Source organism: Perognathus longimembris, chromosome 14 (assembly GCF_023159225.1).
Source record: "Perognathus longimembris pacificus isolate PPM17 chromosome 14, ASM2315922v1, whole genome shotgun sequence".
NCBI lineage: Eukaryota > Metazoa > Chordata > Mammalia > Rodentia > Heteromyidae > Perognathus > Perognathus longimembris.
In genome coordinates, this window is record NC_063174.1 from 56163519 (window position 1) to 56176363 (window position 12845).

General features: G+C 43.0%; 1 protein-coding gene across 5 annotated transcripts in view; it reads right to left on the reverse strand.

Moving 5' to 3' along the window:
- Window positions 1–12845, reverse strand: part of Dicer1 (dicer 1, ribonuclease III) — a 64253-nt gene that overhangs the window by 28632 nt on the left and 22776 nt on the right. For 3 of the 5 annotated variants that reach the window (XR_007213257.1, XM_048362937.1, XM_048362936.1), the window contains 6 exons: window positions 12459–12589; window positions 11327–11461; window positions 10447–10607; window positions 7628–7796; window positions 5693–6165; window positions 461–593 (listed from right to left, as the gene is read on the reverse strand). Coding sequence is in view for 3 of the 5 variants with exons in the window: in XM_048362937.1 (XP_048218894.1) it covers window positions 461–593; window positions 5693–6165; window positions 7628–7796; window positions 10447–10607; window positions 11327–11461; window positions 12459–12589 (1202 nt within the window). In the remaining 2 variants the exon portion in view is untranslated. Of the gene's footprint in view, window positions 1–460; window positions 594–5692; window positions 6166–7627; window positions 7797–10446; window positions 10608–11326; window positions 11464–12458; window positions 12590–12845 lie in introns of those variants that run through there. The other 2 variants (XM_048362938.1, XM_048362939.1) reach the window with 2 other exon arrangements.

Here is a 12845-nt window from a genome sequence, read left to right on the forward strand (position 1 = left end):
ATAGTATTTTCAAGAAGTATCCGACCAATGAGGGCCTTTAAAGAAAAAAAATTCTAAGAAGAGATTTCAGCACGTTGGTCTGTAGCCACACGGTCCTATTTTTCTATGAGATATAGTTGTATGACACAGGGAAATCAACTGCTTAAAAATCAAATCCATTTATCTAATAGCCACTTTAATTCTGAGCTTCTATAACTACAGTCACCTCATGAGACAGCCAGTCTATACATGAACAAGTACCTTAGAGAGGGAGAGAGAGAGGGAGGGAGGGAGGGAGGGAGGGAGGGAGGGAGGGAGGGAGGGAGGGAGGGGAGTAGGGAGGGAGGAAGGAGAGGGGAGAGGAGGATAGAGGTCTGAGGAGATTAACTGCTAGGTCCCAAGAGTAGAGTCTGGTCCCCCGGGGCAGCTAGTCAGTTCACGTTCGGGAGACGGCGATCCCAGTCACTGAGAATTGAGTTACCTCTTCCTGTTTTCTGAACTCTGCTTCCATCTGTTTGTTACGAGGCTGATTCTTTCCAATGCCATGTCCAGTTATAAAGTTGCTGCTGATATAAGCCAGCTCTGGATCCTGTTTGCCAGCTTCCTTTATCAATCTAGGAAAATTATACACATTGGGAAGTTAAATGCTGTGAAGGGAAACACATTTATTAAACTGTTTTTAAGGTCTCTATTTAAAATTCAAATACATGTACAGTGGGTTTTTTGGTTGTTCTTGTTGTCTTGGGTTTTGTTGTTGTTTTGCCTATATCTATATACCTAACGAAGGCCTTGGTCTCTTTTTTCTTCCCTATCACGCTCCAAAAGAAATCACAGCTTTGTTTTGGCAAACAGATCTTACCAAATACAATCTTGCCAAATATAAGGCCGAGTGACACTGTGCAGTGAAATGTTTGCATTGCCTCCAACTCTTGAGGTGGCAATGGGGACCTAGAAACGTGGCCCAGGATGGGAGCACGTGAGCTACAAGCGCGGTCCTCACTCACCTTGGCCTCAGAAACCACTACAATCTCTTACATGGTCACACTGACACAGAAAAGGAGGGATGATCCTGATGCCCAGGGGAACATCTGCCCCCATCCACAGGGAAGAAAGCAGGCCAGCTGCTTGTGACACACAGCAGCTGTTTCTCTCACCTCACCCAGCACCTTGTATCACGGGGTACAAGCAGAGCCCTTGGGAAAGAAGTGCAGTACTAATACTTTCTGCTCCAGGCTGCTAACCAGAGTTCAGCAGAGTATGGATTTCAGCACTACAGTGTCACAAAATTCCCACCAATCCAGTCATGAGAAAAGTTACCCAGGGCTGCAGCCCCTTCCTGCCTGCTCCTCTGTATTAACCCAGGGTGCCAGAAAACCTAGCATGGCCTTCTGGCTGAGACATGGAAAAGAGCTACAGGACAGGATCACATTACACGGAGGCCGAAGGGTAACAGTTAGCGCTGCCATTACAGCTATTTTGGAAAGCCCCTCAGTGGAGAACTCAGCACACAGGATAAATGGTTCCACACCTGACTTAAATGATCCCACATGGTTTCTCTGAAGTCACGCCACACCGTATAAATTCCTAATGGAAAATTGCATTCTTAAGTCAAACCACTTTTTCCTTTTGAATACATGAAACAGGCTAATATCAAAGCACCAGGTCTCTGCTGCCCTTAAATCGGCAGAACACTGGCGTATCCAGGCTTGCTGGCGAGTACTCACCCTGTCAGAACCAGACAGCGCCTCATGTCCCTGGTCTTTCATTATCACAGTGGATGTGTGATGTCAGTAACAGAAAACGGAATTACATGCAAACAAATAATATGCCCTAATGCCTAAAACCCAAAACAGATCACCTTAGAAACAAGATGGACTTCCAAATTTAAATATGCATTAATTTGAATGTAAAAGAGGGTTTTTTTTAAACAGATTTCAAATTACTTGTAACTAAAGCAAAGACTTCACCAAAACGTTCTATCTTGTCCTTCCAAGTAGCTGAGAAATGGAAACAGGTTCCAGTGCTGGTGTGTTTCTCCTGCACAACACAGGTCTCACACGACAAGGCAGACACATCACAGAGGACAGTGGAAGTGACTAAGTTGAATGCCTGCCCCATCATTTCCTTACCGGATGGATTCAGGGGGTACATAGCCATGCCCCAAGACAAAGCCACAGGCGGTGGTGGAAGTGAAGTCTGTGCCTACCACCGCAAGGAATTTTACAAAACAAATACAAATACGGGCACATTCCTGGTACCATGAAATGGCTCAAAGAAAACCTTGTCTCCTGATAGAGGAATTATTCCACAGAAAGCTGTTTGGTACATTGTCCTGCTCCCTAATGTACAGTGCTTCTCATCCTATCTACAGACAACCAAGTTACAAAACAACAACAACAACAACAACAACAAACCTTCCATGCATCAGAAACCAATTGTAAACTTTTACAAAAATGTGAAATGCCCAGATCAGTGCTCATCAAAACCAAGCAAAGACAGAGAAACTCTTAGAGGGAAGCGGAGACTGAGGGGCAGGAGAGCAATGAGATGTGATCCCTGGGATCAAAGAGCGGACAGGAAAAACAGAAAAGGGAGCAGCAGAATCGAGCATGGTAATCCTAGCACAAGGGAGCTGTAGCAGGACCACCATAAGTTCAAAACCAGCCTGGGCTATACAGCAAGACTCTTGTTTCCAAAACAACTAGGAAATAGGAGTGGGGGAGAAAAAAATGGCAAATTGATATAAGGGCTGGAGTGTAGTCAGTGCATTATGCGATGCTAAGGTTTCTTAGCTGACTTACAGAGTGACATGATGTAAGCCATAGGGGGGCTGGGGAAGGACCTATGGCAAGGCTGGGCTATCTTTCCAGCTTATCCAAAAGTCTGAAGTTATTCCAGAAGAAAATGATATTTAGGAGAAGAATATCTTTTAGATAGAGACAGGAAGTGAACTCAGGCTTGCTCAACATCAATTTCAAACACCACTAATAAATCACCCAGTGATAAGACAAGGTGTCTGGGAGCCTTTTCTGACACCTGACATCTGCAAATCTGGCTGGGTCACAGACTGAGTGCATCCCTGTCTGTCTGCACGCATACCTGAGCTTCCGATAACCCCATGGGGTGAAGGGTGCGGCAAACATGAGCACACAACCCACACTACACTACACACACACACACACACACACACACGCGCGCGCGCGCGCGCGCGCACACACACACTGCAATTGATCCTTTATTTCATCAGGAGAGGAGAGAACAGCCATGCACTGTAAGGCTTACACCCCCACAAAACTGCCCCTTTAACTAAGGGAAGGAAAGAATGTGGATTTCAGGAAGTTTTTCTAAGCTTATTAGAAAGCTTACTGGAACAGGACTTCTATTGTATGTGTAATTAGCTGCCCATAAAGTCAACCCTTAGACTGCTCTAGATTCGTTCTGGAACACTAAATGCCAGACACATTTATGAAAGCTGATCACAATTAATCTGATCCTTAAAGTCAATAGGAAGTAGCTGATTGATTTTAGATAAACCTTTTTGGGCTAATAACCCTGCTATGAAAACTGAAACGACTCTCCATCCACATGCATAAAGATCAACCCCCAGAATGGAGGGGAGCATTCAGAAACCTGGAGGAAAGAAAGAAAATCAACTCTTATACTCCCCAAATGCCTGAATATTCGGATCCTTATGCCATCCTTTATGCCCATAGCTGGACTTAGAACTATGCTGTTTTTTAAGTGTTTGTGTTATTATAAAGACGGTGTACAGACTGTGCCAAGTTTTCCAACCTCTGAAATGCCTTTCTCCTTCTAAGAAACAAGGCCTCTGCTGCCCTAGCTCCTGGCCTCCACTGGCAGCTTCCCAAGGCAAAGCACTGCCTTCCAGCGCTCAGAGATGCCCGAGGGTATTGTGAGAACAAAAAGAAATGGACACTGGGGGTTAGGATGTTGTTAGGATTCTAGAACTATCCCTGACACTAACTAGTAATTCAACTCAGAGCAAACCATTTTGTGTCCACGGCACTCTCTCTTTTTGTTATAAAAATAAGTGGCTTGGACTAGACAGTCTTTAGGGTTCCCTTCCAACTTCCAATTTGATTTGAAGGTCATTCCGCACCTGACGTTATTTTATATCATAGTCGTCAGAAGGTTCAGGCTCAATGACTATGAAAATTACCAGACTGAAAACTGCCAGACCACTACCCTCGAGTCTAATTTCCCCTTACTCAAAAAAAAAAAAAAATGTTGAAACTACTAAACATTCAAAAGCAGTTAAGGAGGATAAAAATTACCCAGGAAACAAAGCTTAATTTCCTCAGAGATCACTATTTTCAGAAAAGGCTCTTAGAGATCAACTTTGACCAATTAACAGATCTCACTGAAAAGTACATCGTCTGTAAGTATAAAATATGGACCCTTTCTCGGCAAAAAGTAATAGGACATCCAACCCACAAACCCAAAGGACTATACATTAAGTGATAATTTGCTACAAACTGAAAGTATAGCTCCTTGGCTAGGACTACAGTCAGGGAAAAATAAGCCTTTATTGAAGATGTGGACCATCACCTCTGCAAATGCTCTCTTCCCATTCAGCAAGTGGTAATATACAGTCTATGAACCAATCAAATGCAAGCCTTGTAGCTCCTAAGATTTTTCCCATTCAGCCTTGACAACGTGAATTCAGTAACAAGGATGCTGGAAAATCCTTCCTCTGCACTGGAACCACAACAATCACCTCAGAAGACTTCTGTGACTTGGAAAGGTCTCAGGATTTCCTGCAGCAAGCAAGCAAACCAGCCTGTACCTGCTGGATGTTTTCTAGTTTAAACAATTCTAACGCTATCTACATGGAGATTATGAGATCTCAAAGGTCAATCAATCCACTTTCTTGTGCCAACTGCTACTTCCTGAGATGCTTGCTCACCAGATGCCAATCACAAACCCTAAGTGAAATCAGGCTTCCCAGACCTGCTTCTCAGGTTTCCTTAAGTTGCCAGAGTGGCCCCAGTCCTGTGGGCTAACCATGGTTGATTCAGACATACTGATTTCTGATAATCAACTCACCTTCAGCCTCCTCCCCTCTTCTAATTCTGTCCTAATCGGTCCAGTGACCCAACAACCCATCCAGAAGCAATCCAGTGGTTACTAGCCACAAATTGACTCATTAACACACAAAAGACATCACCTTGAGGAATCTAAGGATTTTAGGAGTGTGATGCTAGACATAAAAACAAATAGACAATTCACAATATCACAATTTGGAGAAAAATTGCAAAAGAAATTAGCTACAATACTCAAGATAAAATGTATCTAATAAGGAAAAAGCTTTGTGTAAAATGCTTATAGCACAATACCTAACATATAAAGGCTAATAAATACTTGAGTCGAATCTAGTGACAGAATACAAAACAAGCAATGCTTCACTTGAATGTAACTTAATGTTTCTATACTTGTTCTCTATTTTAGAACAAATAAAATGGATCCGTGTCCTTCTGAGGTAAAAATGTTAGTCATGTCAAAATTTGCCTTAGGGAGAGTACATGTTTCCATAGCCTCCCTTGTCATAAGCCTCAGTTCACTGAGGAAGGAACCATGTAAATGACACGGACGGGCACGCGCCCCCCTACGGCGGCGGCTTTTATAGCCTACTGCTTCACAACAAAAGCTGCCTTGTTCCCAGTGCAAACAGACATTAACCTCAGACACTTACCTGTTTAGGACAACTGCTGTGTATCTTCTCTCCACAAAAATAATTCCACAGAGAATATTGGTAAATGGAGAAGGAAAATTAGTCTCTGGCTTTTCTTTTTCTTCAATTTCTTCATCTTCATCGTCATCCTCGGAGTCACTCCAAGAAACGTAATTATCCTGATTCCTATTATTATACCACTCAACACTTTCAAACTGCTGCCGCTCATATGGTTTATATTTGCGCAAGATCTCAAGCAGTTTTATTACTTTAGGGGTTACGAATTTCAGGTCAAGGGAGGCAGGTGAGAAGTGCTCTTCACACAGTGCATGGATTTTCCTCAGGAAAGTGTCTGTAAACAGCAAGAATTTCCGGTGCAGTTCTTCCTGTTCATGTTTGATATACTTCTGAAGCTCTCTTACCATCATCCCAGCCACTTTATCTGCACACCAGGGTCCCAGAACCACCAGCACTTCGCGGCAGTCTGACAGTATCTACAAAGAAAAGTGGAGGAAAGCCAGTGCTCGCTGACAGCTCACTCCACATGCTTTAGCTGCTGCTCCAGCTGTGCTCTAACTGCCCCTTCCCAATCAATTCCACCCCCAATAACTACCAACACTGAGGTCCATTCCCCAGCTTGGTAGGGAGGAGGCAGTTTTTCTCAACCTTTTCTGTTCCATGGATCTATACCTGGAACAAGATCTTTTTCTAGCAAAAATAATGAAATAGAAATTACAAGATGCAAGGTTAATAAGGCTAATAGAATCTAGTAAACGTAATGTTAGATCTCTGCTTAGCTAGAACCACCGCTGAATCATACCCTTCCTGTCAAATAACTCCAAGAACTGGGCAGGGAGACTTTTCACTCTTAGATCTAGGCTTTCAAAAAAGCCTCACAGGGGCTGGGAATGTGGCTTAGTGGCAGAGTGCTTGCCTAGCACATATGAAGCCCTGGGTTTGACTTCTCATAAACAAACAAAAAAATAGTAATTTTTTTTAAAGACCACAATTTTCCTTGCACTATCTGGTCTTAAATATTCCATTACAGTGAGTACTATGCAGGGAAATGTCAAGCGCTCTGGACGAATGCTGGTAGGACACCTGCCAGCCCTTCCAGTTGCAAAGGTATACTAGAGCACCCTAAACCCACCCAGCACTGTCCTCTGCCCACCCCGAGGGTGGGGCTCATCCTTAAGGATCAGCTAAACCAGATTCTGAGCTTGGAGCCTGCCCAGAGTATCCTACCCTCCTACACACATACAACTTTAGATCAGAGCCAGGTTTCAACAGAGAACTGCTAGTTCTGCATGACAATGGAAGATACAGTGACTTGAACATGGACCAAGCAAGAAATGCGAGGGTGAAAAAGTCTAGCCATTGCTGCTCTAGGAATAATCAGCATAGGAGAAATGAAGACTGCATAGAACATCACCCTTCAACAATGGGTGAGGTTCTCAGGCCTCCGTGCCATCATGATCACTGAGGTCTCCTCAGACCCCACCCCAGAACTTCTGACTCATCAGGTCTGAGTGGGTCCCGTGATTAGTATTTCTAACAAGTTGAGGGGGGGAACCCTGTGCCCTACAGGGTTTCTTCTCAAGCAATACCACAGGGACAACAGGCTCATGTGCACTTACACACAGCAGAAAATGGCAAAGGGCTCAATTAACCTAAGGGTCTGGACAAGAACTCATTTACCTGGCCAAAAGCAAGCCAGAAAACACTGGAACTACTCTTTACACTTACATAACTAACCCCTAATTCGTGTCCTTAAGGCCTACCCTTAAGATATAAGATCGGATGGCTAAACCCAACCTTCAACCTAATATGATCTGCTCAATGAAAGTGTCCAAGGAGACAAGAAGATGTATAGAAAATAGCATCATTAGAAGCATATTTCATTTCAGTATTAAAAGAAACAATTTTATTCTATTGACTACATTTTGTATTGCTTACCTGTTTTGAAATTAAAGTAGAATCTCTTTCTTTTGAATGTACAGATATATTACAGTCATTGATAAAATTAAGTGCTTCTTCTAGTTCCTTGAGCAGTCTGTCATAGAGCCCACTTCGATCGGTGAACGGTCCGCAATCTACAACGATCTCGCATGGCTGGGAAGTGTACCTGCAAGTGTGTCAGGATCACAATGGTGAAAGACAAAGAACAAGGACAAGAAAACAGAATCAAGCACATTCCAAAAATAGTAGCGTTTTCTTTATTACTTTTCTACCTTATTGAATTTCTCCACAGAAAATATGTTGTTGTTGTTTCCTGTAAGCCAGAAAAGTACTATTTATTAGAGAAAGGAGAAAAAGGGCAAAGAAGAGAACACAGTCCGGTACTGGTGGCTCATGTCTGTAATCCTAGCTGCTCAGGAGGCTAAGACCTGAGGATTGCAGCTCAAAGCCAGGAAAATCCATAAGGATCTTATCTCCAATTAACCACTACCGAGCCAGAAGAAGAGCTATGGCTCAAGTGATAGAACACTAGCCAGAAGAAAGGGGACAGGGGAATACAAATTGGGCATCTAATATACTGAAAGAGAGAAGGGGGGAGAAGGAGGAAGATGAGGAGGAGGAGGAGAGGAGGAGGAGGAGGAGGAGGAGGAGGAGGAGGGGGAGGGGGAGGAGGAGGAGGAGACAAATAGGGCATCTACTACACTCCAAGTATCACAGTAGGAACCTCACGTGGCCTCAAGTTAGTCCTCACACAGGGAGGCTTCTGAAGGAAATGACAGTCCAAACACATTAAGTGATGATTCTACCTAACAAAGCTTGGGACGGTCTTCTTCTGAAGGCTCTTTCAGATAACCTCTACTGTACCCGCTGCCTCCCTTGACACCTTGTTGTTGTTTTTTTTTTTTAGTTTTTTTTTTAGTTCAAGGCATGGAGCTGGGTATCAGTGGCTCATACCTGTAATCCTAACTACTCAGGAGGCTGTGATCTGAAGACTGAGGGTCATAGCCAGCTCTGACAGACAAATCTAAGACTCTTACCTCCAAATAACCAGCAAAGAGCTGGAACTGGGGACATGAGTCAGACAATGTGGCCCTGAGTGGGAAGTTTGAGTGCACTTATCTCCAATAAACTACTCAGAAGAGGCTAAAAGTGATGCTGTGGCTTAAATGGTAGGGCACTAGCCTTGAGCACAGAGAGGCTCAGGGCCAGAGCTCAGGCCCTGAGTTCAAGCCCCAGGACTGGCAAAAGAAAAAAATATGTAGCTAGCCATTTCCTTATACAGGCTCCCATCTACCAACTTTAGCAGATCAAGAAGGTTGCAGAGGCATATGTATGTTTGTCTCTAAACTACTGAAGGTCGAAAACATAACCTCCAAAAGAGCCAAATCTACAAACAGAAGAACTTATTTCTCAGAAGTCTGCAAGCTATATTAAAAAAAAAAAAAGCATTTCCAAATATTTTCAAGTAAGTTAGCATTGTGTGGGACATCAGGTCAGAATAACAAAGCACACAAACACACATTAGCAGGAAAGTGTCCAGTGCCAGAAGCATCAGAAACCAGGAAGAACTGACTGTTAGGCAGTGCAAGGGCTCCAAACAAAGATGATTCTGCAAGGGGCAACCTGAGAGATTCATTGAAAGCTGGCGTTCAGCCCCACCCTTCCTTAGCATCTGTGGCCTTTGACCTGAGCCAGTCTCTGTTTCAGTCACTGAGCAACTATCTAGGAAGTGGAGTTGAGGTTCAAATGGAGAGTGCCTGCCTTGATCAAATGAGCCCAGGGACAGGCCTGAGTTCAAGTCCCAGTACCAGCATTCATGCACGCGCACAGAAACACACACAGAGCAGAGACTTAGGGCAGGGATGTAGCTCAGTGGCAGTGTTTGCAAGTCTAGGTGCAATGTCCTGGGTTCAATCCCCAGTACCAAAAAGAAAAAAAAATCATCTAGGGCTTTAGGAATGACTGGGTTCACCCAAAGCATCTGTATCATTCAAGGGCAATGCCTTCTTATCTTGTTTAAGAAGCCAGCCAAAAGCTACAAACCACCCCGCCAGGCCTTCGGAGTCAAAGACAAAGCTAGCAGTCCACCACTGTCCTTGTGATCCTGTGATAGAAATCATGCTCACGCTGCTCACCTTTCTCAGGCCTGGCCCTCCTCCTCCCCTCCCCCCCCCCCCAATTTAATATGAGGCCCTTGGCTGGAAGACTCCAAGGTCTTCCTCATATTTATTTGTTTTTATTTATTTATTTATTTATTTATTTATGTATTTATGTATTTATTTATTTTTGCCAATCCTGGGCCTTGGACTCAGGGACTGAGCACTGTCCCTGGCTTCTTTGTGCTCAAGGCTAGCACTCTGCCACTTGAGCCACAGCACCACTTCTGGCCATTTTTCTATGTATGTGGTGCTGAGGAATCGAACCCAGGGCTTCCTGCATGCAAAGCGAGCACTCTACTGCTAAGCCATATTCCCAGCCCCCCACCTCCCAATTTAACCTGAAGCCAATGTGGGTAGCTCAGAAGACAGCCGGAAGTGTATTAAAAAGTGCTATCTTCCCATGGCTGCTGTGTAATAAATCTCCCTTCTCTGCCTTTCACCTTGTCTCTACATAGGGGTGAGTGGGAGACCTAACCTGGGACTCCGGAGGTCTATCTCCATCCGTTCTTTGTGGGCTTCTGTCTAGAATTCTGTCTCAATCATCCCACTTAACACAGTGAATTCAATTCAATGGCTCCTCCCTGCAAGGCACTACAGAAGGCACCTGTGACCGGGGCACGAGCAGGCTCAGCAAAGCCAGCAATCACAAGCACTTACCTGTCTAAGACCACCAGGTCAGTTGCCGTCTCAGCATTACTCTTAAGAATTTTCTCCAGTTTCTGAATCTTTTCTTCTAATTCCTCTGGATCACATTTCCCATTTAAAATGGAAGCAGTTAGTCCCAAAATGCGAGGACATGATGGACAATTTTCACAGAGCTAACATAATAAAAGATACTGACAGTAAAGACTTCATTTTGAAGGCCATGACTGGAAATGTTAACATATTTTTAAAAATACTATAACCACTGACAAACACTAAAAATCAGCTTATTCAGTGGAAACATCCATATGGCAAGGATAGCATATTATAGAACTCAGTAGTTTGTTTAAAAGATCTGCTTTCCAAATGAACACATTTGGATAGTCTAAAAGATTATTATAAGCAAATTAATTTATATTACAATGCTTAAAAACAACGTAGCTTTAATTTTAATATTCACTCATTCGTATGCCGGAATTAAGTTTCTAACAGTGGTAACTAGTAATATTTTCGTGTGTGTGTGTGTGTGTGTGTGTGTGTGTATGTGTGTGTGTGTGTGTTTTCCCTCCCAACCCTCCCACCCCCCAGGTCCTGGCGCTTGAACTCAAGGCCTGGACACTGTCCCTGAGCCTCTTTGTGCTCAAGGCTAGTGCTCTATCATTTGAGCCACTTCCAGCTTTTTCTGAGTATTGGGCCTAAGATTCATGGACTTTCCTGCCTGAGCTGGCTTCAAACCACAATCCTCAGATCTCAGCCTCCTCCTGAGTAGCTACGATTCCTGGCATGAGCCACCAACACCCAGCTTGTTTTGCATATCTTTAAAAAATCTGCATATATTCAGTCATTTGATTGTGAATTATTAAATTTGAAAGAGTCTTAAAAAAAAAAAACCTACCTTCATGATTTCTCGGTATGGGTGATCTAGAATTGCCAGATGACACTCATCAAACACCAAAAGGTTAATGTCTGACAGTGACAAGTAACCATTTTTCAAAACATTCAAAGCAACGTAGCATGTCATAATGAGAACCTAAAAAAAAGTGGGCATCAGTACATAAACAAGCTGTGCTCTGCCTGGATATACTTAGATAAGAACAGATCATGAAGCTATCATATCAAAGGTGAGATTAAGAAATACATCAGACATAATGAAAACAAAGGCTGCACATGTGTACAACTTCACACATTTGAACCAAGAAATAAATCAAGAAACCATGGGGAAAAAATTATAAGAAAAAAAATCTTGATAAAGGAGACCATGTCTTTATGGTAAAGCAACTAAAATGACTTCCGGTTTGTCAATAGCTAATCTTTTGACTGATAGTACTTGCCAACTTAGCCAAATCATAAGACAATTCACACAGTTTAAAATTTCCCCCCTACTGAAGTCTAGAAGACTAAGTGTTCTTTTCCTAGCCTGTCATTCTGTGGACATTTAAGTGCTTTATCTGGGGCAGGGGGGGAGGGGGTCACTCCAGCAAGTGAGAAGCATGGTGCAGTAGGGGGAGGCAAAAGTGAGTTAAGAAGCAGCTCTTAATCATTTTCTGTCTCCCAGCACCACACACATGCTGGTTACAGGAAAACACGGAGGTACAGGGAGCCTGCTGCCAGGAACTTAACTAACCAACTTCTCTTCTTTCAGTACATTAATTAAAGAGAAAATTTTCTGAAAGCAGATTATTTGCAAGTTAGAAATATGTTTTGCTTTTGTTTTTGAGACAAAGTCTCACTGTGTATGACAAGAAGGCCTGGAACTTGAGGTCTGCCTGCCAATGCTTCCTATTTGCTGGGATTACACGCGTTTACCACCATACCAGCAATTCTGCATGCAAATAAGATCAGTGAGAGCCATTTCTTTCCAATGACTAATTTACTTAGTTTTCAGATGAACTGTACAATAAGAGAGCACATAAAGGCTACTCCCTAAGCTGAGAAAGAACAAGAAAGGAAAATCTTCAAACCTAACTCAGATAACTAAGTCAAGGACTTGTAGGAGTCACAAAGCAGAATTTCTCTACAAGTCTTACCTGGTGCTTAGTAAACTCTTGGTTCCATCTCTCTTTTGTCCAAGATGCAATTACTTCTAGGTTTGAGTATTCCCCAACCTTGAGATCTGAGTGAGTTCTGACAGCTGACACTTGCTGAGCAACCTGGTTTGCTGATGACAAACATAATACCTTGTGTAAATGACAAATCTTGCCTAGTTGGCTCTCTGGACTACTAATGATTAAATATAGCTATGACCTTCTTTATTATTACTATTATATCTAACCACCAGTTCTTTTTTAAATAGCCAATTTAAAGTCACAGTTCCAAGGTCATCCTCCAAGATGCACTTAGTTTTTTGTTGTTTTTGTTTTTGATGCACTTAGTTTTGTCACTGTGCCTTCTGTCGCTCAATCCAGAGACTCTCA